The 27806-nt window shown below is 43.2% G+C and overlaps 2 protein-coding genes across 4 annotated transcripts in view; both read right to left on the bottom strand.

The window, feature by feature from the left end:
* Positions 1–662: 662 nt before the first annotated feature.
* Positions 663–6647, bottom strand: PEX19 (peroxisomal biogenesis factor 19). Of its 2 annotated transcripts, XM_007459931.1 has the most exons (8): positions 6573–6647; positions 4818–4927; positions 4223–4388; positions 3700–3785; positions 3323–3484; positions 2418–2594; positions 2207–2251; positions 663–1808 (listed from the first exon to the last, which is right to left on the bottom strand). In XM_007459931.1, the coding sequence occupies exons 1-8, from the start codon at positions 6640–6642 to the stop codon at positions 1725–1727; spliced, it is 900 nt and encodes a 299-aa protein (XP_007459993.1). In that variant the 5' UTR covers positions 6643–6647; the 3' UTR covers positions 663–1724. The 2 variants fall into 2 exon arrangements, with proteins under 2 accessions (XP_007459993.1, XP_007459994.1); XM_007459932.1 differs by lacking the exon at positions 4818–4927 and having other exon boundaries at positions 1460–1808; positions 6573–6641.
* Positions 6648–10398: 3751 nt separating this feature from the next.
* The window catches only part of COPA (coat protein complex I subunit alpha), a 49137-nt gene continuing 31729 nt past the window's right edge, over positions 10399–27806 (bottom strand). The window contains exons 14-33 of one of the 2 annotated variants that reach the window (XM_007459929.1): positions 26485–26567; positions 25527–25666; positions 24875–24960; positions 24621–24786; positions 18541–18703; positions 18293–18439; positions 17335–17524; positions 17120–17215; positions 15872–15960; positions 15556–15679; positions 14599–14688; positions 14309–14418; positions 13827–13904; positions 13595–13663; positions 12897–13033; positions 12449–12635; positions 12240–12350; positions 11760–11921; positions 10908–11102; positions 10399–10644 (exon numbers count right to left, since the gene is read on the bottom strand). In XM_007459929.1, coding sequence (XP_007459991.1) covers positions 10585–10644; positions 10908–11102; positions 11760–11921; positions 12240–12350; positions 12449–12635; positions 12897–13033; positions 13595–13663; positions 13827–13904; positions 14309–14418; positions 14599–14688; positions 15556–15679; positions 15872–15960; positions 17120–17215; positions 17335–17524; positions 18293–18439; positions 18541–18703; positions 24621–24786; positions 24875–24960; positions 25527–25666; positions 26485–26567 — 2483 coding nt within the window. In that variant the 3' untranslated portion in view covers positions 10399–10584. The remainder of the gene's footprint in view (positions 10645–10907; positions 11103–11759; positions 11922–12239; positions 12351–12448; positions 12636–12896; positions 13034–13594; positions 13664–13826; positions 13905–14308; positions 14419–14598; positions 14689–15555; positions 15680–15871; positions 15961–17119; positions 17216–17334; positions 17525–18292; positions 18440–18540; positions 18704–24620; positions 24787–24874; positions 24961–25526; positions 25667–26484; positions 26568–27806) is intronic. The other variant, XM_007459930.1, reaches the window with a different exon arrangement.

The following is a 27806-nucleotide window of genomic DNA, read 5'->3' as shown; positions in this document are numbered from 1 at the left end:
AACTCTGCCTGTACTTTCCCATCTCTTGCAGAGGAGAGGAGTCTCAGATTCAGACCCGGGCTCTTCTGTACTTTAAGTTACAGTAGCTGGACCTTCCCAAACAGCCTTAGGCCTTAAGAACATTTCCTTCCTCGCCAATACCACAGAATGTGTGGGATCTTAAGGGGTGAAAAGTCTTAATCCAAGGGAAAGTGACATGTCAGGAGCTCAAAGTGTCACAAATGATAAGTACAAATTTGCTCTGGAAGTTATTTTCTCAGTGCTGAACCAGGACAGCCAGCTGGTCTGACCAGAGTATCCACCAACATGTGGCAGCCAAGGTCTACAGATTCACTGGTTCCCATAGAGAAGAGCAAGGTCAGCTCAAAGAAAAATAATTTAGTAAACATGTTAACAATATATTACTAACATTAATAATAATACTGTGAAATGTTAAAATATAATACCAATCGAAGGGCTTCCCAAATTGAAATATTCAGAGAAAATGAGGAAAGATGGCCATTCAGTCTCCTTTGCCAACTGAGGTGCAGACTGAGCTGGGCAAGGGAAGTGGTGGTAGAACCCAGTAATGCAATGTTATGCTAACATTCCTCACACGGCAGCTTAGAGAAGCTGAGGAAGATTAGGAAAAGACTTGGATGAAAAACAGGCTCAATCCCTCACTCAGAATATTTATTAGTCAGGAAAAAGGACCCAGGCTGCATCCCACCCCCAATTTCCCAAGCTACCTCCCTGAATCAATGAACAGGATTCAAAGGAATCAGATGTCTCAAATAAGCCAAAATGTATCTGGGGAAGAACAGTAATTCATTTCCTAGACCTGACACTATAATTATATACATTTGCCAGGGAGACAGGGGGGCCAGTGAGGGTGGTGGATGGACTAGATGAGGGTAAACAGGATGGGTCTTTCTTTGTCACAGTTTGGGCTCAGAGAAGGGTTGGAATAAAGAGGTATTTAAAATAGGGAGATGAGAGGAGAGGCAGGGGGTAAAGGAAGGTCAAGGGCTGAGTTCACCCAGATCACATAGCATTATAGAAAGAACAGGGCAGCTACTTGAGTTTTCAGGCTGGAACAGGCAGTTGAGGACTCTGTACCTGGAGAGAGGAGAATCCCAGGGCTTCTCTTTCAACCTACTGTGAAAGAGTAGCATTTTTAGATGCAAAAGCCCCCCCACTTACTTTCCCTTCAGAGAATTCAGAACAGTCTGAAGGCAAGAGGGTGTGGTGACAGACCTAAACCCCCAGCCCAGGCTAAGTTTCTCCCCATTCATTCCCACAGGTGCTGCCCAAGAGAACTATAGAAATATAGAGTCCTAGGACTCTGTCCCTGCTCCCCAGGTCCAAGACAGGGAGTAGAGACAAGGCACGAAGACCCTGGGTACAAAAGTGAACTCAGTGTGGCCCTGTATAACATTATTTTGGGAGAGGAAAGAAGGTGCATGCCCCAAAAGGGACACCTTCCTTCACCTGGTAGGTAGCTGGGCCTTTGCTGGCAGCAGAAACCACAATGGAAAGGGTTCACATAAATGATCTGCAGAACAGGCCTTATTCCTAGAGAGACAGAGAAAAAGCCTCAGCTGGTATGGCACAATCTTGGGTGGGATGACAGATGGCAGTGGGCAGACCACTCCTGTAGACGACACTCCTGCCTCAGCTCCCAGTGGTTCTGCTGACTCCAGACGTTCCCCCACGGCTGGGAATCAGGGAAAGCATGTTGTGTTTCACATGATCAGACACTGTTCGCCATTGGCACCTGGTGGGCCCGAGAGATTGAGGGCATCCAGGTCAAAGTTGAGGCCAGGAGGCTGGAGAAGAGATGAAGGGACTCAGATAACTCCTCCTATTTCAGAAAGTTAGAGCTTTTGAAGGTCCATCCCCAGCAGCCACAATTATCACCTTAGGTGGAATCACTAAAGGTTACAAAATAATGGAAACCGGGGCTCAGATTAAAGTATATGAGAAGGTGGGCTTCCCTGGTGGCGCAGTGGTTGAGAGTCCGCCTGCCGATGCAGGGGAAACGGGTTCGTGCCCCGGTCTGGGAAGATCCCACATGCCGCGGAGCGGCTGCGCCCGTGAGCCATGGCCGCTGAGCCTGCGTGTCCGGAGCCTGTGCTCCGCGATGGGAGAGGCCACAAGAGTGAGAGGCCCGCGGACTACAAAAAAAAACAAACAAAAAAAAAAGTATATGAGAAGGTATACTCACCATCTCCCCAGCAAGCTCTTTTGGAGGATGGCCCAAATCCTGTAGCTGGAAAATAAGAAAAGAGGAACAAGAGATAAGACCATGCTATGTGGTCTCTCCTGTGCTCCCTCCTCCACCTTGGCTGGGCAGGGAGGCATCCTTCCAGGACACCTCCTCCACTGAACAAGCAAGCAGATAGCAGCAGCGGGCAGACGGCAAGAAGAGGCCTTACCTGCTGCATGAGATCCAGCACCACCTCAAAACGAGCCTTTTGAGTGGCCTCACTATCTGTGGGGGTTTCTGCCTCAAACTGTTCACATATTTTGCCCATAACACTGTGTTGTTCCTGATATTTTTCAAACTGCTCTGGAGGTAGAGATTCTCGGTGAGTCTGCAACCATTCTGGATACTAAGCAAAGAGAGAATGGGTGGGAAGGAAGTAAGTGAACAATGAATAAGTAAGGGCAATAAAATATGCGGAAGAGTAAAACATGAAGGGGACAGGAACACAGGAGAAGGAGAAGCTAAATAAGCGAGTTCAGCATGAGAAGCAGCACTCACTTCAATCAGATCACCTGGCTATGCTAGCATTTACAGTCACCAGAGCACAGCAAACGTTTTCTGTGAAGAGCCAGATAGTAAATATTTGAGGCTTTAAGGGCCACATATGATCTCTGTCACATATCCCTTTTTTTTTGTTTGTTTTAACAACCTTTAAAAATCTCTTCAGTGACACTATAAGCTCTGTGATGGCACAGACCATCATTTAAACTACTCTTAAAATTGTTCACAGCATAAAGCCAGTATATCCTCAGTGAAACCTTATTGGAGAAATGAATGAAGTTGGAAATGCAAGAAAGGTTTATCACACAACAACAGACTTAGACCAATTTACAGAAAACTAGAGCTGAAGGATTTCCCCTTCTACCTTAAACATCCTCAGTATGGTAGCTTTATTCTCTTGGAGATACAACTCCTCCCTAACTCTCCCCCTCCAAATAAATAAAGGAGAAAAAAATAGATGAACCTGTACACTTGAGGTACTCTATCTCTGCAGGCTCTAAATAGACAAAGCAGCTCACAGGAGCTGATACAATGGGGAACAAAGAGGAAAAGCATAAATAGAAGTTCACAAACCTTTTCTGTGATCTCCTTCAGTGACGGGTACAGCACATCCTTGGACAGGAGGTTCTGCATGATACTCTGCATGATGGGGAGGATGGTCCCTTCCCCATCTCCTTCGTCCATGCCCAGCCCTTCCATGGCCTTGGTTAGCTCCTCTTCTGACATGCCAGAGTTCTAGAAAGGACAGGAGGGAGGTGAGCAAGTATACTACCTTCTTGGGATGCTCACCAACCTTTCAGGTGGGAAAGAACTATTTAAACTTGCCTGTAGCAAAGTAGTCAGGCAGGGACAGACTTGAGATGATACCCAAGAGACTCTGCCTTTTGAGACTCTGCTGGTGAAGTGTCTGGGAGTGGGCCCCCTGTGGTTCCCTATCTCTTCCCCCTCACCTGAAGGTCAGTGGCATTCTTGGCTAGTCCACTTAATGTCTCCTTTAGGCAAGAAGTGAATTCTTGTTGGGAAGTCGCATCACTGCCTAGGAGAGTTGAAAAGAGCCAAGGTCATTTAGGATTTTAACTGTTTGCTTGCCTAGACTGACCTGGTTACCAGCTTGGATATGGAGCATTTATTAGTGAATCACTAGCACTCCAAATCTTTGAATACTCTATGGTTATCTTCATAGTTATTTTCATAAAACTACATGAACTGTGTGTCAGTTTGTTCTCTACAAAGACACCCACATTAACACTGTGACCTTTAAAATGGTCACTTTTTAATAATCTTTTCTGTTACTTTCCAACTTATCTCATGCTTTTCATTAAACAGGGTCTCATACCTCCTCCCATCTCCTCCACCATCCCACAGCAGTGGTATCATAATTGTTGTCAACTTTACAAAGTTTGGTGTCCTCAAGCAACAATGACCTAGGAGGTTTGCTCAGACATTTTCAGTTGTCTGGGGCCCCCTCCTCACCTACTCTCCCAGCAGCCTCTGAGAGCTTTTGGAACTGCTCTACCAGGTGGGGCTCTTCCTCAGCCAACTCCTTCATTGCTTTCTCGAATTCTGCAGTGGCTTGGGAAGCCAGCTCGCTGTCAAACAGTTCCTGGAAAAACTTCTCTTGGGAGGCGAAGAGGGCATCCTGCAGGGGAGAACGTGGCCTAAGTGCATCTCTTACTTGGCACCCCACTGCACATGGCCTCTGACAAAAGTCACAGGCAGTGGCTCTGGGAAATGCAGTGCTTCCCTCCTACCCACCTCCACTGGACATTCTGACTACCTCTCTTACTAAGAGCAGCAAAAAGGTATCTGGCCACTGAGGGAACGGTATGGAGTGTCACTCCCAATCCAACCATTTAAATCTGCTCTTTTCTTAAAGAACTTCCTTGAGATCCCTCTACTCAATCTCAAGTCCCTGTTTCACAAGGACTGAGGCCTGCAAGAGCACTCAGCAATGTGAGGCCAAGGCACCTCCCCCAACTCCCCTCTGGCCTACAGGGGCCTGCCCAACCTCTGCTCAGAGCTGCATGCCCATTGCCCCCCCCATCCCTTAAGTGGGTGGAATGTATACTTTGGCAGTGTCTCCCGGCGATCTCTTCTGGGACCCCGAAGCATCAGGGGCCATGGTGGTAGGAGGGGGTGCTGGAGAGGGTTTGGCCTTATCAAAATCATCAAGAGCACCTTCAGAAACAAGAAACACGGCGTGTATTTGGGGATGGATGAGGCTGCAAGGCTGGGGGGTTTCTGGGCAAAGCATTAAGAGAACAATCTTTCAAACTGTGAACTTTCCTAAATTTTCTCCTTTTTTTTTTTTTTTTTTTTTTTTTGCGGTACGTGGGCCTCTCACCACTGTGGCCTCTCCTGCCGCGGAGCACAGGCTCCGGACGCGCAGGCTCAGTGGCCATGGCTCACAGGGCCAGCCGCTCCGTGGCATGTGGGATCTTCCCAGAGCGGGGCATGAACCCGTGTCTCCTGCATCGGCAGGCGGACTCTCAACCACTGTGCCACCAGGGAAGCCCTTCTCCTTTTTTTGAGTCTCCCTTTCCTGACCCACCCCTCAATAAGCCTCCCACTTCCCACCCCATTACCCAATTTATTGTCATCAAAGGGGAAGAAATCTCTTAAGGTGGAACAAGCAACTCTCTCAGAGCTGGGAGAAGAGAGTTAAAACTTCTGCAGAGACATCTCCATCTACACAGTGCCTTCCTTGCCATTCTTTAACGATTCCTAGAAATCCCATACAGATATTATCCAAGGGGAGCAGAGAACACAGATGTCCTTAACCCCCTGAACTCATTCTACAGCCCTAAAGGGAATCATCTTTAGCAAGAGAGCTGAAGCCACAAGATGTTTCACCTAGCTTCCCATGGGTCCTGGTACTATTATGAACTGAGGGACTCCATATTACACTCCATGGGAGGGCACTGAACTCTCTTATCTTCCAGTTTCACTCTCCCTCCCCAAAGCTCTTAGAGCTCCCTCTCGCCTCCTCTCTGCAGACTCACACAGTCACTTAACACTTCTCACAATTCCTGTTCATCTTTCCGCCTGCCCACTCTGTCTGCGACTGAGCAAGAAACAAAAAAATATTCACCTCTTCCCTGAAAAGCCTCTGTCCTCACCACCATTCTGCTTGCCAGACTCTTAAGTGTAAGGCGAGGGCAGCGGCCCCACTCTGGGCAAGAAACAGGGCTAAGGAGGAAAAGTACAGCCACCCTCTTTTTAGAGGGTGAATTGTCTTCCCCAGAGGCCGTCTCACCCTGTTTTTCAAAATAATGGGAAGGGAGTGTGTTTGAGCTCTGACATGATGAAAGAACTGGAAAGGGGCCTGGTGAGAGAAAGGTGAAAGGACTGGGAGAAGGAAAGGCGTGTCTTCCGTGCTAAGGAGAACAGGACAGTGCACAGAAGGACGCACTTCGGGCTCGCTAAGAGTTAATGGAAGCAATCCGTGGATGTCCGGTTCGCGGCCCACCGAGGACCGAAGGCTGCTGCCGGCGGGGAGAAAGTCAGACTTTAAGAACTTACTAATCTAAAGTAAGGGGAGTTTGAAGTGGGATCGTGAAACATCGTCCTCTGGGTTAGTTTCCCCTCCGGCAAGGAGATCAACGGTCTGGGCCGCTCAGGGACCCAAAGCGAGCTCCTCAGTTCCCGCCGCGGAGGAAGGAGAGGGTGACCCAGAGATTATCTCGGGGGTCGCAGACTCTCCGCCGCCGACCAACGTTTGGAGAACCTCTCCTGCTCCGCCCCAAATACCTCAGGTTCACCTAACCCCCTGAAGGGATCCTTACATCCGCCCCCTTCGGGCCTTTCCCGTAAGGGCTCTTACTCTCCAGAAGCTCTTCCAATTCCCGGTCGGCTTCAGCCCCAACACCACCATCCTCCTCAGCCGCGGCCATCTTGCCACCTCCGCCGTGCCGTAGGAGGCAGGACTCTGCGCCCCACCCCCAGCGCCCTCCCCCTCTGCCTCGTGCAGCCAATGGCATTGTTGGCCCGTGCCGGGCCGCCATTTTTAAAGGGACAGGAAGCTTCGATTTTTTTTTTTTTTTTTTTTTTTTCCCCCTCTTTCTCTAGGAAGGTAGAACCAACAGAGGGGAATTTACTGGTACCTTCTGCCAGGTTTCTTACGGGCTTGGCCACCTTTCTTTCAACTGCCCGCATTACCTGGCTTATTTTTCTTCCTGAACTGTGGGTAGGCCAAATTGGGACAAACTGCCTACGAACAACCAGAAGCTGTTCATGTGTAATCAATAACGATAGTTAACGGCACACCCAACATGCTAGTTTCCTCTCATTTCCCTCAGTATTTTACTCAAACGTCATCTTCTCTGAAATGCCTTATTTGGCCTCACTAAATAAAATTGCAACCCCTCCCACAGACATATACACTTCCTATCCACTTTTCCTCTTTATTTTTCTCAACACTTAACCACTATCTGACATACTATATATTTTATTTATTTATCGTTATCTCCTCTCAAGCCCCTTGTAATTTAAGCACCATGATAGCAAGGATTTTCATCTGTTGTGTTCACTGCTGCATCCCCAGCTCCTAGGCTAGGGACTAAAACTTGGGCACTCATTGGCTGCTCTTTGCTCTACCAGGCCCTGATGAGGCATGTTTCTCTGCAGAATCTAGTGGATATCTCTGATTTCCCTGCACCCCATTAAAACTGTCACAGTGCCAAGAACTTAGAACTCAATGTTGGTTAATTAAATCAGGCAGAAAAAGCGACTCTTGGACCTTAGACTAAGCAAGGAGGCAATTGGAATGTAGTGGTAATAGACCTGCCTTCCCTGACCTATCTCTTTTTCTCTACGCAGAACTCAATTGAGTGTAGTTGGAGGAGACTCAGATAAAGACAACTCCAGACATCCCTTCCCTCCTCTGGAATTGTTCTATTCAGATCTGTGAAAATGCATCAACTGCCTGACAAACCTACCTCAGCACTTGGAAGGCATCTGCTGTTGTTTAATATCCTATGCTGGGCACAGTGGAGGGCAGAGAGAGAAATCAGGACCAGCCCTTGCTGTAAGGTAGTTGACTGGGGATTAGGCTGGAGGTAGGATTAGACATACACACAGTAAGTATGGCACAAGGTTAAGTGTCTTATAAGAAGTAAGGATAAAGTACCATAAAGTTTAAAAGGGAGAAATCACACTAAATGAAAAAAGTTACTTCATGACTTTCATCCTTAGCTTCCAAAACACACACTTGAGTACTTGTGTCAAGCACCAGTTTAGGTACTCTTTCCTTGACATATAGGGCACAGACTTTTAAAATCATACCTGTGCAAAACCTACTGTGTTCTTCCAGGCACAAGTACTGTGATTTGGGAGAAAACACTCTGGAGTCAGAAGACCTGAATTCCAGTCCCAACTCTGTCATTAAATTGCTTTGTTCAAAACCCTTCACCACTCTAGGACTCCTATTACAAATATGTAACATTACATTTGGGACTCTTAAGGTGCTTCCCTGATTAATCTCTTTCTCCCAAACATCTACATCTATTCCAGGTTAACTTTTTCATTCAACTCCAAACTGCTTACATGTGTAATCTCTAATATGACTATATCAAGCACACATTACAGGTATTTATATTGGCTTTACCTTAATATGGTAATATAAGTATGTTAATAAGGAAAACATCAGATGGTAAATAAGAGAATTAAGATGGAGTTGAAAATAAGCACGATTCTTCCTTTGCACTATTTCTTAAACTTGCTTTACTATTGATAAGCCTTACAATTCATCTCAGTATTTACTCACCTCCCACCTTTCACGTATAGTGAACACTGTTGCAAAACAGTATTTTACGTTTTATTTATATCACTCTCTCAAGTAAGGACTTAATGGCTCTCCACTGTTTATTAACCAACTTCAAATTCTTGCCTGATATTTAATTATTTCACATGTATCCATTTTGTTTCCCCAATTACATAAGCTTCATGAGGACTGTCCACTTTTTTCATATCCCTCAGTTCAGAATGTTTATGTTGGTATGCAAAATTAATTTTATAATTTATTTTAAATTTACAGAAAATTTTTGCCATTTTGCCAAAGTTTTCATCAACTTGCCTATGGTTACAGAAAGAATGTTTATAACTTGAGAAAGTGTTATGGAAATAGTGTGCAAATTTTTGAGAGGGCAGGCTTAATTTGGGGATTCTGTTTAAGAAAGTATCTTTTAAAGCTAAAAAAGATACAAAGCCCTGCCCTCTTTGACATCAGGAATTACACTTATAGTTTATCCTCAGATTCACTTTCCACACCTGTCCAATGTATGTTCAAGTTGCTCATTGCAGCACTGTATATAATATCCAAAGACTGGAAATAACTCACATATCCATGAATAACAAGGCAACTTAAAATCATTAGTATGCTTCCATTTAGGTATAACAGGGGGATAGGGAAGAACATATTCATAACTGCTTGTTTATACATCAAAAAATCTCTGGCAGGATATAAGGAAGCTAACAATGGCAGTTACCTGTTTTGCGGAAGGCGATAGGAACTAGGTGGCTGACGAAAAGGGTGGGAGGAAGATGTTACAGAATAGCTTTTTACATTTACTGATTTCTGAACTATATGAATGTACTGTTTATTGAAAACATGAATTTAAAATGAAAAAAAGTATATATTTTAATCAAAGGCACAGTACATCACTCTATGGAATTAATCTTAGTACATGACAAGCAAAATTCTGTATTGCCATTGTAATTGCTGTACTATATACAATGTAATTAATCACATATATATCACATAAAACATCTAGAACAGTACCAAGTACATGGCAGGTGCTCAATGAATACACTCTATAATTAGCAATAGATGGAAGGTTGCAGTCAATAATGGAATAGGGGAACTACTTGCTTTCTACCATTCTCACAGCAATTCACTATATCCTATGAAAAATATGTACTTTAAAAAACAAATAGGTATTTATTACCTTTGTAATTAAGAATAATTATTGAAGGAAAGGTATCTGCTTTGATGGGGCAGCTACATGGAGTAAGTAGGAATATGACAGTGTCCAGGAAACAAATGGCAAGCCACAAAACTCTTGTAGAAATTTACTTTATTTAGTGTGAGAAACAAAATACAAGAACAATCTTTGTAAAGAACAAGTCAACAAAAAGTGATGTGCATTTCTGGAAAATCAAATAGTTTCTACTCAGACTTTAAGTTTCTGGCCACACAGAGGATATCTGCCTCGGAGTTTAAATGCCCAAGGAAAACGGGGATGGCTAACAGCTTGTTATGACTGAGTAAAAGATGCTATCTTATTTATTACACTCATTTCTTTCTAACAAAAAGTACACAAAGGTGGTGGGGAGGGAAGGAATAAATATAGAAGGAATTTATTTCACAAATGTTCATCACAAATGTTCTTTGAAAGATCTAAGCTGGGAAGGCAAGGCCAATCGTGACCAGATGAGAGGTCCTCAGAGGCCAAAAAAAAAAAAAAAAAACTGCCTTTCAATTAGTGCAGCAGGATTCCCTAATTCACAAATTCCTTAAATATTAAAAAAGAATCTGATAGTTTCTGGTATCTAGACATCAGCAGACTATTCAGGTACCTGCAGAGGTGAAACACAAGACTACAGCAGAAAGTTCAATCTGTATATGGGCCAGAGGCAAAAAAAAAAAAAAAAAAAAAGTCAGGTTTAGACATTTTGATTAGCCATAGAAGAAGAGAAAAGGACATTAGGTTTTAGGGAAGAGAGAGCTAAACATCAATAATATGAAGGGTAGTTGAGGAAGAAGGAGTTAGAAGGATATAAAGACTAACTGTCTGCGGGAAAACATGGTGCTTAACCCTACACACATGAAGCAGGCCTTAGCGAAACTGCAGAGGGCTGATCCTTAAACCAATCACATCTTTGCCAATCTCTGTCACCTATGGAAGAAGAAATAGAAGAAAGTTAGGGATTTGTGAGGGTGAGAAGCCTAGAAAGCCTACTCCCTCCACACCTCAATGAGCACAGTAGAGTGGTCTGTTATTGTTACTGACTGGAAGGAGCAGTGGGAAGTTCTACCCTCCTCCAGTGTCACTGCCTCAAGGTGTGAGGGGGAAATACAGGAGACAAAAAGGACCAGCATGCTAGTTGGTCCTTCCCTCAAGACAGAATTCTAGATGTATTTCTCAAGGACAGTACTTACTGTAGTGACCCTGCAGATCTGACCCTTGAACTCAGGTGAATAGCAGGCCCCACTGAGTGGACATTTCTCCACTGGCTTTCCACGGTAGATGGGCCGATAAGATGCAGCACAGATGTCAAAAGGGTTGTGCATGTCATAATTGAGCTGGTAGGCATCTGTGGGGTTCTTCTCACAGGCAGACAAGATTTTGCGGGTCTAAAAGAGTGAAGGAATATTTTATTTACAAGGACTGAAAGCTGCACACCACAACTCAAATGATCTCATCAACATGGTTTAGTAGTTTCTTTTATGTAGATGCAAACTGAATGAATACAGAATACATCCTCTGTATAGGTCATATGTGAAGGGGTAACAGTTGCCATTCCTGTTGTATCAGGCTTTCTCCTTCTCTATCCCAAAGTGGCTCCATGGATCTAGACCCATACTCCTCCAATAAGTCTAAGAATTCTCAGGGTTAGCCCTGAAAGGGTTAAAACTGGCTTTCACTGCACAAATAGAAAGCTTTTGGAAAACATAAGTAATGGGACATGTATATGGAGGCTAGTGGTGGTGGTGAGGGGAAATCTAGAACTTAAGGACAGGACTGGGTTGATTTTCAGGTACAGAGGACCTGTTCCATATTGCAGGTCACACTCTCACAGTGGTGCCATGTGTGAGTAAGATATTAGTTCAGTTTCCAGGAACAAAAGGAGGTCCGCATGCCAGTAAGTAGAGGATGGTATCTTGTTGGCTCTCTTTGTTGAATGCTGTTATACAGCACTTTGTTTCAGAGACAAGGACCTTGGTCTTTGACTCCCTCCATGTATGAGCAGATCTAGTTCCCCTACGCTCACTAAAGGAGTTCCCATATACCTGTTGAGCCACCTCCGGCTTGGGCCCGAGTTCCAACAGGCGCCGAGCAAAGGTGGCAGCAGTCTTAAAGTTCTTGAGCTTGAAGAAGAGGTTGAGGGCTGTACGTAGCACCAGGATCATGTGCACTGGCTGCAGGTTTGAGTGGGTGAAATAGGCTGCCATCTGGTGGACAGAAGGAGGAACACATGCCATGCTGATGCTAAAGCTGGGATAGGTCATTTATAAGGGGTCACATATGCATTAGAAACACAGCAAAACAACCAAATAAAAACAGGACTGGCTATAAAGCAGAGAAATCTTCTGCCTCCTAGTTATGGAGGACTGATGAGATGAGGAAGACAGGTGGAGAAATATATCCTTTCCTCACAGAAATGGGCCCAAATTTCTCTTACTCCCCATATTAAGACCGAAAGAATTCAGACCCAATAGTGGGTAAAAGGGAAGACGCCTCTGTACTGCTTAGAGTCCCAGAGGTCTTACCTCACAGATGCGCTTCTGCTGTTCTAGAGACTCTTTGGGCAGCTTCTTCCTTTCTATCTCCATGGACAAACCCACAATGTACTCACGGCAAATGGTGATGAGCTGCTGAGCCTGGAGAGGGGGCAAAAGAAGGTCATGGTACAGAGGCAAGAAGGTGGGCGTGCCCAGCACTATGACAAGTATGACTATGACACTATGACTGCTCTTACCTCTGCAGTCTCCTGTTTATTGTCCACAACAAGAAGTGGCACACTGAGTAAAATAGAACGGAATTTTTCCACAGCCTCCTCAAACTTGCCCACTGTGGTGAGCTGGTAACACAGTTGCAACCGTTGGATGAGGTCATTAAGCTTCAGGCCCACAGCTGGTACACCATTCTTCAGCCCTGCATCCTTCCTGAAAGAGACAGAAGACAGGATGATCAGGAGCCCACTAGGACTTAACCTCTTCTTCTGGAAACATGATCACAACATCCTACTGTGAAAGAAGCTAGGGAAATGGATGCAGCAGGTGTAAACCAAACCTGACAGAGTGCCAAGCCAAAGATCTTTTCCTACTAGGAAACCTCAGATCTGGGACAATTCTGTCTCTGAGGTTACCATCTGAAATATCGACCCTAAGTTGGAACAGAGAGAAGCCAGGAGCAAGGGACCTTACCAATTGCGATTAGGGTAGCCATACATGGAGGGCAGGCAGGGCAGAGCCTGATAGGTGGTACGGCCTCGGGCATAGGTCTGCAGGAACAGTTGCTTGTAGGGGCCAAACTGGGTTACCCCTACTTGGTCATGAAGGAGCTGGAATACAAGAGGAAAGAAACATAAGATTTGGGCTCTGCTACTTAAAAACTAGTTGACAGTGGGCAAGGTACTTAACTTCTCTGTACTTGTTTCCTCATCAGTAAATTATATTTAATTATAGGATCTACCTCATTTAATAATACCCATTAAGCATTTATGATAGTGCCTGGCACACAGTCAACACTGAATGTTAGTGGCTGTTGCAGCTGTGGTTGTTATTGTTATTGCTATGATAGCACATGGCTTAGTGTTCAAAAAATACACCTGTTCATTAAGGGGTGCTCACTTCACTGATGTGAGCCAGAAAGCACGCTATAAATGGGTGGAAGATGGCTGGAAAAATCCACCTTACGAGATTACTAAGCCAGATTGAAAGCACGTAAGAGGAAGGCCTCATGAGGCAAGTTTCCTTAGGCAAGACCAAAGACTTCCACGTTAAATATACACCTCTGCCCTTGTGGGTATAATAATTTCCATTTGGTTAAGATGAATCAATCATCCCCCTGGGACCCTAGGCAAGGCACACTCAACAAAAGCCAAGGTAGCTTTAAGACTTACCCGCATGGCTGTTTCAAAAGAGCCTGCCAGGATGTGATCAACTGGAAGCTGAGAGTTATTGCACCAGATCTAACAAGAAACAGAAAACCCAAGGTAAGTGAAATTTTGGTCTTTCTCTTCCCAACAGTCCTACTCTATATCTGTAATAGAAGAGTGTCGATATTCTTTACACATTAATCAAGTATAGCCAGCTCAGAAACACTTATCCCTACAGGACTGTTTCCCTGCTTACCTGAGTTGGGCTGGTTCCCTTAGTGGGGGGCACAAAGAACCCATCCTCAGCCCCACCAGCTACACCAGGGGGTATATCCTAGGGGAAAAACAAAGAGTGAGTCATTTTTTAAGCCATTCAAGCAATTTTCCCTGATAAATCTAAACACAACTCTACCTTATTCCCAGCCTCTGTTGGGGAGGAGGGGTGGTGGTTGTAGAAGATGACTCTCAAAATAGGAGAAGCTTTCCCAGTAACAAAACGATACACCAAAAGCCCCAATCAGGCAAAAAAGCTTGCTGCCTTTTCATAAGACGACACTGGCACAACCCTAGTTAATCTTATTCTTCTTTCTTTCAAATGGGAGATAAGCATCAGACTAGGAGGATCCAGACCCCCTCCCGTTCAGGGACCTCAGGACAGGTGTTGGGGGGGCTGATAAGGCCACCGGCCTCCACAGGGAGAAATGGAGAGAACCTTACAAGGGTGAAAATTCCACATACCAGCTCAGGAGGGAGCTCCAGATCTTCTTCCACGTCCCAGCCACCTCCTTCTTCCTGTCCCTTGCCAAGAGCATCATCCCCCAAACCTTCTGTAGCCTCCACAAACCCATCTGTAAGGAAAATCCAGGCTCAACACAGATTCTCAAAGTGACACAATTTTAGCCAAAGGAAAGAAAAACACTGGGATCCTTGTTGGTCCTATGGTCCAGCACCCTGAAGAACTGCCCCACAACCCAGTCCCACTCCAGGGAGCCCATCTGCCCAGAACACTCCTAGAAGAACATGCATACCTTCGTCCAGCTGCAGCTCCGCATCCTCTCCCCAGCCCTCAGTACCAACGGTGTCAATGTCAATGTCAGCAGCCAGTGCTCCTCCCTTCCCTACAGAGGGAAGGAACAGAAAGGAGCTGGTTACAGCCAGCTAAGTCTGAGATATGGCCTCCTCTGCAGGCAAATTGTTGCATCCTTACAGAAGCAGGTGCCAATGTTGTGTCCACTTACTGTTTTTGTTTATTTTTGTGATATCTATATTATGCTAACCTGGTTAGCATAGGTTTCACAGAGAGAGGGAATAGAAGAGAGATGAAAACAACTGGCCTTCCTCCTACCAAAAACTGCCTCAAACAATTTCTTACTAACCAGCCTTTGGTGCCAACTCTTGGCATTTCTTGCTGAGATCTTTGCTAAGTTACCACCACTACAGTGTGTACAGGGCATGAGGACAAAGGCTAGATGAGAGGATATGGAAGAAAGAGCAGGACTGGGCACGAAATGCCCAAGGGTCTATTTAGGCTCTCAGCTGGGAGAAACAAATTAGTAGACATAGCCGAGAAAACAGGAGTGTAAGGGTGGGAGTGGTAGTGGGTATACCCACATGACAGAATTGAGGTAGCTGAGTTAGTACCTTAAGATTGTATGTCATGAATGATAAAACACAGAACCGAGAGTATGACTACATATATGGTAAAATCTAAGAAAATACACCAAAATGTTAACAGTGGTTGTTAGAGCCATGGACTAAGAAACATCTCTCTTTTTCCCTCCTATTTTCCAAATTTTAATGATGCCATAATGTTTTTATTTAGTTTTTAAAAGACTGTACCTTAACTTTAATTGGCATCTCAGTGTTGCATGAGGCATCACACAGAGAAAAGGATAGAGGAAAAGGATAGAATAGTTAATGTACTCTCTAGGACAGCTTTTCAGAAAATACACAACAAAAATGCTATGGAAGAAGTGGGCACTTACCCTTGCTGGCAATGGAGCCTTCAAAGAACCCTTTAGATACAGTCAATAAGGGCCAATTGGTATCCAATGGCATGATAGGTGCAGGTGGCTGAAGCAGCTTGGCATTAGGGTCAATGTCTGGGATCTGAAAGATAGAAGGTTAAAAGCAAACAGCTCTCAGAACCATCTAGGGAAGGTTATGGAGCCTCCTTTGATCTCATTTGTTTCTCTGCCTCTCCTGGTAACCAGGTGGGGAGTAACATTTGTAGGTTTAAATAGTCCCAAGATCTCAGAGTTAATCCTGTAATCAGAGATACTTATGTAAATAAAGACTCACTGCCTCCTTCTCTGGGTCAAATGTCTCCTTCAGGCTCTCAGCTTCTTCATCTAAACCATGGGTAGCAGCTGTGAGATAGGCCAGTGACTCTGTTAAGAAAACAGACTTTGTGGTATAGGTACATTTCCAAGTGAATACTGGTGTCCTGATGTCTGCCTCCTGGTCAAGTCCCTGCATAATCCCCTTCCCTTCACTGTGGGCTGGATCTATTGACTCGCTTCTAAATGAACAGTATGTGGGAGAAATGATGGGATGTCACTTCTGAGATTAGGATACAAAGACTATGGCTTCCATCTTGGGTGCCCTCATTTGCTCTAAGGGAAACCAACTGCCATACTGTGAACTGCCCTATGGAGAAGACTACAGAGCAGAAAACTGAGGTCTCCCAGCCAATAGCCAGTGAGGACCTGAGGACTGCCCACAGCCACAGAGCGAATGTGGGAGTGGATCCTCCCCTACTTGAGCCTTGAGATGTCTGCAGCCTTGGCCAACACCTTGACTGCAGCCTCATGAGAGACACTGAGCCCGAGGCACCCAGCTACGTCATGCTGCAAACTGAGATAATCAACATTTGTTGTTTTAAACTACTAAGTTTTGGGTAATTTGTTATATAGCAATAAATAACTAAAACAGTTGCTTATCCTTAAGATCTATCATCAGTGTTAACAAGAACCTTGGACTCATCCCAGTCTCCTCTCTCTCACATCCCCCCAACCAGTCCCCTTCGACAAATCATGTTGGTTCTACCTTTAAAATATATGCCGAATCTGACCATTGCTCACCCATTCACAGCTAGCACCTTGGTCCACACTACATCTTTCACCTTTCTTATTCCCTAAGGTATCTCAAGGGCTAGTATAATGCTTGGTATACAGTGGGTTCTCAAAAAATACCCCTTAAATATAAAATGAATAAATAAATGGGTGAAACCTCCAGATTTGAAGTAAAACAATAAAACCCTAATGGCATTTAACCAACCACATTTACTACGGTATCTGCTCCAGGACCTTTTAAAACCCATTTCCCCCAAGATATTAACTATTTTCCTAAGAGTGCCTAGCCAAACTATATTTTCTGGCTGTCCCTCCATTTGGCTTTGAAGAAAGTCTCTGAGCATGGTAGGAACATGCAGTCTCTTTTGAAAAAATGTGCAATGAAGGGAAATCCCTCACTACTACACATGAATAACTCACCATAAAGAGAAAATACTTCCTAAGGCCCCAAAGGAAGTGAGTCCTGGATACTTACTTTGTCCACAGTTCTTCAGGATCCGTACCCGCTCTGACACATCTCCCAGGTAGAGGGCATTCTGATAATGGCCACTCATGTCCTTTCGGATCTCAGCTGCACCAAGTCAATAAGAGACACCAAGTTAGGTCTTCTCTCTCAAGTCTCTTGCCTCTATTTGCCTTCTTCCTTCCCCCAAGGACCCCTTTTCCCATCCTTAGTTTCTGGGGTCTCACCAATTTTCATCATCTTGCGAAGTTTCTCTAGATTGCCAGTGATAAGGTACAAGAAGGAAAGTTTGTCAAAGTTTTTGGTGCGCTGATAACACATTTCCACAATCTGGTGGTTCCCCTGTAGTAAGGCCACTTCTCCCAGCTTTTCCCAGCAATTCTTGTCATCCAGTGCTTTGGCTGCTTCCAGAGCAATCTAAAGAATCCCCAGAATTAGAGTTAACAGGTTGGAGGTTATTGTGACTCAAAACCAGGGACTACAGTCAAAACGTCTGTCTCTAAGTAAATCTCCCAAGGAACTCTTTACACTTTGAATCCTCCTAGCTTTGTTTTCAATCTAATACTACTGAACATTCAATCAACAAATAAGATCCCTTAGGATCCATGGATAGAAGAATCACATCACATTATCCTCCTCCTCAGAAATTTACTTTTACAACAAAATCATCTTCTAGCAGTTGCTGATTCCATAAGGCCAATTCTTGCTTAGCTATCATATTTCCCATTTGCCAGGTTTGAAGATCCACAGGGTCTCCTCAGAAGAAATAAGAAGGAAGTTCAGAACTGGAAAGTCAATTTTCCTTAGGCTTCTCCCCATTTAAAAATAATGCCTATAGACTCTAGGCCTCAACATTTAATAAGTACTCCTTTATCTAAGCCGCCAGTTAGCAAGTCAAATGTCAAGGAAATAATGAAATTTTTCAAATTCTATGCTATCTTGATTCTGTTCTAAAAGTTACTGAATTCAGACTAACTCAGAGTGACAACAACAACAGAAATGCTGGGGCAGAAGCAAAGATGGGCAAACAGCAACAGGAAGATAGCTCAATCTAACAACTAAAAAAATTCTAAATTCCATTATATTGGCTGAAGAAGCAAGCCCAGAATAATGTCTTCCCAATGCCACCCTAACCCTCTCACCTCCTCTACAACAATATGGGGCTTATAACCATACTTCTCTCACCTCAATGTTTCCACACTCCAGTGCCAGACTAAAGCGAGTTTTCTCATCTTTGACGAAATGCAGTGCCACTTCAGGATATCCCTTCTTCTGGAGATATGCGATGATAGACTGGCCTACAAGTTTGGCATTCCTTACCATGTGTAGTACCTAGACATTGGGGAGGGTTAGGGCAGGAAAGAGAGATCACTTATAGGAAAAAAGGAGTGCTGCCCTTCTCAATACTCCTAATACGCTTCCTCATTTCATACCTCATCATATTTTCTGTTGATCAGGGCCAGCTTGAACTTGAACTCAGTTGGATCAATGGTGAGCACCCGAGGACGACACTCTCTGTCTAGGCAATATACATTGTTGCCCTTCACCCGTGTGACATAGATAGGTAAATCCAGAGTTCGGATGATCCCGTAGTCCCTAAGTATAAGAGTTAGAGAGCACAACTTTAAGCCAGTGTAAGAGTAAATCCAGCCTGTAAAGAAATAAAACAAGCCTAGGACCCAGCCTTTTATCTTCTCATTACCCTTTTGTCAAGTGCCATTTGAACAATAGTATAGATAGGAAGTGATTCAAAAAAGAGTAGAACCAAATTAATTTATTTATTCTCTTGTATGAAGTGGGAAAAGATGGGGCAGATGGTATGATTTCTCTTTATAAGCTAGTACTCTAGGATCTAACAGACACAGGTATCAGAACCAGACCTAAAAATTAAATCTTAAGCTCTGATATATAATCACTAGGTCACTATGAACAGTTAAATCCTTCCTTATAAGTTATAAGTGAAAGTGGAAGAGAGGTAGATGTGAAGACTTCTGATGTACAAAGAAATGATGCAAAGCACATAATATTTTTTTTTTTTTTGCGGTACGCAGGCCTCTCACCGCTGTGTTCCCTCCCACTGCGGAGCACAGGCTCCAGATGCGCAGGCCCAGTGGCCATGGCTCATGGGCCCAGCCACTCTGCGGCACATGGGATCCCCCCGGACCGGGGCACGAACCCGCGTCCCCTGCATCGGCAGGTAGACTCCCAACCACTGCACCACCAGGGAAGCCCAGCACATAATATTTTAAACTGAATAAAAATTAAAAGTTTACAGATTAAAACTTGTGGCTATAGCTAACACAATACTTGATGGACAATTTATAGTGTTAAGTGCATATACTATATTAGAAGAAAGACTGAAAATTAATGAGGTCTACATGCTTAATATTAGGAGAAAGACTAAAAATTAGTAAGCATCCAACTCAAAAATTGTATGGTTCTTTTTTTTTTGTGGTACGTGGGCCTCTCACTGTTGTGGCCTCTCCTGTTGCGGAGCACAGGCTCCGGATGCACAGGCTCAGCGGCCATGGCTCAGGGGCCCAGCCACTCTGTGGCACGTGGGATCTTCCCGGACCGGTGCACAAACCCGTGTCCCCTGCATTGGCAGGCAGACTCTCAACCACTGTGCCACCAGGGAAGCCCTTATGGTTTTTTTTAAAGTTAAAACAAAGAGTGTACTTAGAAGGAAAAAATAAAGCCAATAGTAGAAATTAAGAAATAGAAAACAAAAGTACTATAGAGAAGTTCAGTAAAGGCAAAAGCTGGGTAAAACTGATAAACCTTTCAAGAAGCTAATTAAGAAAAAAAGGATGGAAACTTCCCTGGTGGCAGAGTGGTTAAGAATCCACCTGCCAATGCAGGGGACATGGGTTTGAGCCCTGGTCCAGGAAGATCCCACATGCTGCGGAGCAACTAAGCCTGTGTACCACGACTACTGAGCCTGTGCTCTTGAGCCTGCGAGCCACAACTACTGCAACTACTGAAGCCCATGTACCTAGAGCCCATGTTCTGCAACAAGAGAAGCCACTGCAATGAGAAGCCCATGCACCACAACAAAGAGTAGCCCCCGCTTGCCGCAACTAGAGAAAGCCTGCATGCAGCAACGAAGACCCAACACAGCCAAAAGTAAATAAACACAATAAATAAATTTTAAAAAAAAGGATGAAATGGCAATAATAGGGATGCAAAAAGGGATATCACTATAGATCTTGCAGAATGAGGATATGCATAAATGTTTTTAAATGATCAAATTCCCAGAAGAGTAAAATTTACCAAAATTGACTAAGAAGAAACAGAAAACCCCTACAGTCCTGTAATTATTACATAAAATTAATTGAATCATATTTTTAAATCCTCCTATAAGTACCAGGCCTGAATGACTACACTGGGAAATTCTACCTACCATTCAAGGAAGAATTAATTCCAATCTTATACAAACTCAATGAGAGAACAGATGAATAAAGTATATTATTTTGCTTATTTTATGAAATTAGCACTACCTCAATACCAAAGCCTGACAAGGACAGAAAGGAAAAGGGAAATCACAGGGCAATCTCACACACATATATATATACAAAGATGCAAAATCCTAAACAAAATATTAGCAGACTGAAACAAGCAATATTTGAAGAGGGTAAAACATCATGACCAAGTTAGATTTGTATAAGGAATACAATGTTGGTCTAACGTTTAAAAAAAAAATCAATTTAATTCACTACATTAATCAACAAAAGGAGAAAAACTGCATGACTACCTCAAAATATGCAGAAAAGGGGTTTAAAAATATTCAATATTCATTTGAGATATAGCAAAGAAATTCCTCAGTAGATAAAAAGTATCTATAAAAAAATCTACAGCAAGCTTACATAATGCCAATACACTGAAAAGTGACACTGTAAATTGGGAACAAGACAAGAAAGTTTGCTATCACCATGTTTATTCAGCACTGTGCTGGAGATCTTGGTCAGTGCAGTAAGACAAGAAAAATACATAAAAGAATAAGCGCTAAAAAAAAAAAAAGAATAAGTGCTGGAAAGAAGAAACAAAAGTGTCATTACCTACAGATGCTATGAATATCTGAAAAGAAAATATAAATAAATTAATAGAATTAATAAGAGTCTAGCAAGGTCTCTGAAATAAAATTAATTTAAAACTTAGTTGTGGGGCTTCCCTGGTGGCGCAGTGGTTGAGAGTCCACCTGCCGATGCAGGAGACATGGGTTCATGCCCCAGTTCGGGAGGAGCCCACATGCCGCGGAGCAGCTAGGCCTGTGGGCCATGGCCGCTAAGCCTGCGCGTCCAGAGCCTGTGCTCCGCAACGGGAGAGGCCACAATAGTGAGAGGCCCACATACTGCAAAAAAAAAAACCAGAAAAACCCAAAAAAACCCCAAAAACTACTTAGTTGTATTTCTAAATATCAGGAAAAATTATAAAATTGAATTTTTAAATGGATACTATACATTTATAAATAGCATTAAAGACTATCAAGTGCCTAAGAATAAATCTAACCAAAGAAAATGCAAAATCTCTATGGATAAAATTATAAAGCTTTATTGAAAGATGTTTTAGAAGCCCTAAATAAATGAAGAGCTAGTATATCATGTTCACAAATTAGGAAACTTAATATTGTAAAGATAACAATTACACCCAAAATCCCCAAATCACATACAGATTCACAATCCCAAATGAAATCACAATAGGGTTTTTTGCTTTTTGTTTTTTGGGGTTTTTTGCCATGCCGTGAGGCTTGCAAGATCTTAGCTCCTGGGGCTTCGCTCGTGGTGCAGTGGTTAAGAATCCCCCTGCCAATGAAGGGGACACAGGTTCGAGCCCTGGTCTGGGAAGATCCCACGTGCCACGGAGCAACTAAGCCCGTGCGCCACGAGCCCGTGTTCCTCAACAAGAGAAGCCACCGCAATGAGAAGCCCGTGCACTGCAACGAAGAGTAGTGCCCCCCTCACTGCAATTAGAGAAAGCCTGCATGTAGCAACGAAGACCCAACGCAGCCAAAAATAAATTAATTAATTAAAAAGAAAAGAGAGAGAAAAATCAACTTTCTGAAAAAAAAAAAAAGATCTTAGTTCCCCGACCAGGGCCCAGGAACTCTCGTTTGTCTTTTTTTTTTTTTTTTTTTGGCATGGAATTTCACAAGCTAATCTAAAATTTATACTTTTTCAAGACAAAAAATTACTTGAAAATATGCCTTTTCAAGACAAAACTAATTTGAAAATAGCCTAATAACTTTAAAAAAAGTAAAACAAAGTGGGTAAGATTTGTGGAACTGCTTTACCAGATGTAAAGACTTATAAGACTGTAATACTTAAGACAGTGTAGAATTCAATCAGAGACAGACCACAAAAAACAGATCCTTGGGACTTCACTGGTGGCACAGTAGTTAAGAATCCACCTGCCAATGCAGGGGACACGGGTTCAATCCCTGGTCCAGGAAGATCCCACATGCTGCAGAGCAACTAAGCCCATGTGCCACAACTACTGAGCCTGCACTGTAGAGCCCACGTGCCACAACAACTGAAGCCCGCGTGCCTAGAGCCTGTGCTCCACAACAAGAGAAGCCACTGCAATGAGAAGCCCGCGCACTGCAAGGAAGAGTAGCCCCCGCTCGCTGCAACTAGAGAAAGCCCACATGCAGCAACAAAGACCCAATGCAGCCAAAAATAAAAAAACAAAACCAAAAAACAGATCCTTGCATTTTTGTAAATGTGATTCATATATCACAAAGATGGCTCCGCAAAACTATGGGGAAAGGCTGGTTTTTTCAATACATGATGTTGGTACAAAACTGAGTGTCCTTATGGAAAAAGTAAAGCTGAGATCACGACACCTCACACCATACAAAAAAATCAACTTCAGGTAGATTACAGACCTAGATATAAAAGGCAAAACTATAAAGTTTTCATAAGAAAATATAAAAGAATGCCTTTATGATCTTGGAGTCAACAAAGATTTCTTAAATAGGACACAAAACCTGATATCCATAAAGAATAAGATTCATAAACTCAACTACATTAGACTAAGAACTTCTGTTCATTAATGGATATCAAAAGAGAATCAAAAGACATACTATAGAATGGGAGGAAATATTAATATTTGCAACACATAGCCCTGATAAAGGACTGATATTCAAATATATAAAGAACTCCTATAACAAAAGAACAAGGATAACTCATTTAAATAAAGGATAAAAGACTTGAACAGAATTCATAGAAGAGGAAATCCTGATGGATGGCTAAATAAATAGTTGTCCAATCTCCTGGGGAATCAGAGAATAGCAAAGTAAAATTACAAGATACATCGCACATCCACCAGACAAAAATGAGTCTGACAAAGGCCAAGTGCTGGCCAGCGTGACAAGCAAAGAAACTTTTATACAACGCTGGTGGGCATGCAAATTGGTAAAACCACTCTTTCACATTACCTAGCAAACGTGAAGATTAAGTACACTCTATGACCTAGCAATTCTGCTCTAGAGAGAAATGTATGTGCATATGAACCAGAATTCATGGAAGAATGTTTAAAAGAACATCATTTACAATAGACAAAACCTAGAAATCACCCAACTATCCCTCTAGAATAGAACTGATAAACTGTGGCATATTTATATAATAGAAATATTATACAACAGCAAAAACAAATAATCTAGAGCTACAACATGGATGAATCTTACAAGCAATATATTGATCAAAATAAGCAAAATATGAAATAATATATTCAGCATGATTTAATTTACATGGAGTTCAAAACCAGGCAAAATTAAATCATTATTTTAAGACACACACTGGGTGGTAAAATTGCAAAGAAAAGCAAGAAAGAAATTATCATAAAAGTCAGAATGTTATCTTTGAGGAAGAGAGAGGGTTGTGATCAATTGGGACCACATGGCAAAGGGCTTCTGGGGTGTCAGAAATGTTCTATTTCTTGACTTGGGTGGCAGTTACACAGATGTTCATTATGTAACTATATGCTATTTCATATATTTATAACCTATGTAATTTTCTATATTTGTGTCATATTTCACAATTTTAAAAGAGTTGAAAAAAGAATGTTTTGATGCTCCTAGCACATATATGCCAGACAAAGCTTTTCCATGAAGACAGTTCAAGGAGGACTTCAGTATGTCTCCTGAGACAGGACAGTGATTTTTTTTTTTTTTTTTTTTTCTCCATGTTGCACTACTGAAACCCACAGGTGCATGTGTCATGTCATTTTGCCTTTTTCCAGTTTTTTTTGTTGTTGTTGTTTTTGCAGTACATGGGCCTCTCATTGCTGTGGCCTCTCCTGCTGCGGAGCACAGGCTCCGGACGCACAGGCTCATTGGCCATGGCTCATGGGTCCAGCCGCTCCACAGCATGTGGGATCTTCCCGGACTGGGGCACGAACCCACATCCCCTGCATTGGCAGGCGGACTCTCAACCACTGCGCCACCAGGGAAGCCCAGGACAGTGATTTTAAGAAGCCACTTTCTCCCATTCTGTATCTCAGATAATCAACTTACCCAGTGGTGACAGCATATTTGATGTGGTTGCTTGTGGTATAGATAAATACCCCACTCTCATCCCAGGCCCCACTCTTGACACGAATGTTCTCATGAATGTTACATAGAGCCTCCAGTTTGCGGTTACAGATCACAATGGCTGTAAGAGGCAAAGGACATGAGTGCTCTGCTGGACAGGGTGAGTGAAGTAGACTGGCAGGGATGGGGAGGGAGGGACTGGTCTCTAAATCAGGGTGGACATAATGAAGACTTACCATGTTTGGCCAGTAGTGCTACATGGGACATGTCTGCTGACCAGATAACATATTTCACCTTGGAAATCTTCACAGATGCCAGAGTCCTGGCATAGAGAGAGAAGGGCAAATGTGAGTGGACCTGATTCTCTTATTCCAGGTTATGACCTACCGCCTTTTCATCTCCAAATTAATGTAAACCGAAATTTCTTAAAATAATACCAAATAAACATTTTCTGTATTACAGTTCAGCGACTTAAAAACATTTGGCTCACATTGTATACTTCCTTCTTCCTCAACTCCCTGCCCCTCATTCCCATGTATTATTAGGGACTTGTGTATGTCTGTTTTCACCAATGGACTATAAGCTCCTTTAAGTACAGGAACTATGTTATTCATTTCTGTGTCCCTATTATTCTAAGTCCCAAGAGCATTCTTTGTTCAGATAAATGCTCTGAAAACAAATAAGCCCCTTGTTGTAATGCTAGTGTGTATGTACAGGATGGAGAGTGATCACAGAGGAAAAAAAGTGGTTAGAAAGAGTCTTGGGGTTAGAGCACAAGAAGTGGCTAAGCCACAGGTCAAACTCACTTGGGGGAAGAAAAGCTCCCACTAAAGATTTCCACTCTCCCCCACTATATGCCTGTCTGCTTAGGGGCATCTGACATGTTACCGCTTCTGCTGTACGTCAAAGAGCGTGATGGATTCTGCGTCTCGAAGCAGGAGGTTGCCTGTGCCAGCGTAAAAAATCTCATCACAGTTGGGCACCTGTACCTTTTTGGTGATCTCATTCTTCAGATTCTTGATCAGAAGCTGAAATAAGTACATAAGGTGGGGTTAAGAGAAATACATGTAAGATGATGCCAGCTGACAATGTCCCTCAGCAATTATTCCTTAGCTTCAATAAACAAAGTATTTTTTTTTCTGTCTGTCCAGTTCAATCACCTCTACATAGACCACTCCAACTAAGATCCTCTCCAAGGGTCTTGACAGCTTTTTTTTTTTTCAATTGAAATATCCTGAGAAGTCCAACTAAAATCTAAATTCCTCAATCAACCAGAGACAGAATACAGCACTTCTGAGGCTTAAATTTTTGTTAAATATTTTCTTGAGAGAGCTTTGCTTAACTTTTTTAGGACCCATTACATTTTAAGTACCATTAGAGGTAGTAGGATAAGAGGATCTACTCCTTATCTAGCTCACCTATTTCATTTTTTTGGTGTTGGGGGGGTGGGGACTTGCCACGTGGCTTGCAGGATCTTAGTTCCCAGACCAGGGATCGAACCCGGGCCCCAGCAGTGAAAGTGTCAAGTCCTAACCACTGGACCGTCAGGGACTTCCCAGCTCACCTATTTCAAATTTGATGTTTTTTGGCTCCTGTGTTATCAAGAGTGACTTTAGCTTGGTTCTTAAGCCCAAAGCCACAGTGATCATCTACCCAATCAAATATATTTTAAGGCCTTTTTTCCCCAAGGGGTTTGGGGTAGAGTTAAGGAGAAAGCAGCCAATACACGAGGACCACAGCTGCCCAGGGCAGAGTAAGGGAAAAAAAAAATGCTCTTTATTCTGCAATACACAGGCCACTGCCACCACACTCTCCAAATTAATTTCCCTTTTTAGTCTTAACTCACCGAATGCATCCGATCTAGGACAGCAAACCGATTGCGAGCAACCCAAACAGCTGTCAGGCCTGAGGATCGTTTCCCTTCAGGAGCTGAGAAGAGCAAAACCGAAGGGCAGGAACATGTAGTAAGCTACTGCCAGGTGACAGAGTCAGGTGCCATGAAGCTGCCAGTCTTGCTGGCTGCCATGTTGGCTTTGCCAGTTCAGCTGCTTCCTAACTTATTCAGCCATAACCTGAGGCTACTGTCAGTGACTTTTCTCCACCAGTCCCCTCCAAACTCCAACCTCCACCCCTGCCAGGCCTCTTTTCTCTAGGCCAAGTGACTGCATTTCAGCCAACACCATATACTGGCAGAAGGACCACCCCCATCTTGGGAGACAGCACATTCCATCAAGCTAACGAGCAGGGCCTCGCTGGCCAAGCTGCGGCACAAAGCAAGCAGCCTGTGAGTGTCTTGGACCTCCTATCTCAACAAGCTGGAGTAGAGACAGAGCCCCCTCTCCAGGACGCAGCTGCTCTGCTGCTTTTAACATGCAAATGCAGACCTCCTAGTAGAGTAGGATGGGGCAGAGCGCTCCTAACTAAATCCAGGCAGCTCTATGCTGGGCAGTATTTAGCACCAAGCTGATGCTCCATAAATGTCAGTCACTCAACAAAGTTACAACATGTTTCTCAGTTCCCAAACATTTCACTGGATGATTAGAATTCCAAATGGGTACTCCACACTCTGGGAAACTTCAAAGGAGATACACAGAAGGATGCACGGAAATACTATTTATTAGTATCGGCAGGAAACTGGACAATATGTGCTGGCCAGCCTTGCCAGGCCACCCCTTGACAACCAGGGGTGTCAGGCAATTTACAAAATTAATTATGATCATAACCAACACTCCCATTTTCCAGGGGCTGAAGAACCACACTATTCAAGACTTTCCTCTTTCTCTTCCTCTGTGCTGTACCTTTATTCCTTTAATAATTATTATCTCCCTCAAAAAATGGAGAAGATAAAATAAAAGTGGTTATAAGACAAAACAAAAATATTTTAGACTCTATTAATTGTAAACAGATGGGGAAAAGAAGCAAGGGGATGGGTAAGCAGGACCAAACAAAAAAAATTGGTCAGAAATGGCTTGACCGATTAATTTATAGGGGAGACTTTGATTTATGGATATCAAAGACATACAGGTTTTCTCTCTTCTCACCATGACCACACTTATAGGAGAGTGATGATATCAGCAGCAATAATGACACAGTGGCACCCACAATAGGACAGAGCTAGCAAAATATTTCTCAGAATCTGTTGATTCAGTCTAAAATATCATGAAAGTA

This window comes from Lipotes vexillifer, unplaced genomic scaffold (genome assembly GCF_000442215.2).
Source record: "Lipotes vexillifer unplaced genomic scaffold, Lipotes_vexillifer_v1.1 scaffold2036, whole genome shotgun sequence".
Classification (NCBI taxonomy): Eukaryota; Metazoa; Chordata; class Mammalia; order Artiodactyla; family Lipotidae; genus Lipotes; species Lipotes vexillifer.
This window is presented reverse-complemented; position numbering and strand designations above follow the sequence as displayed.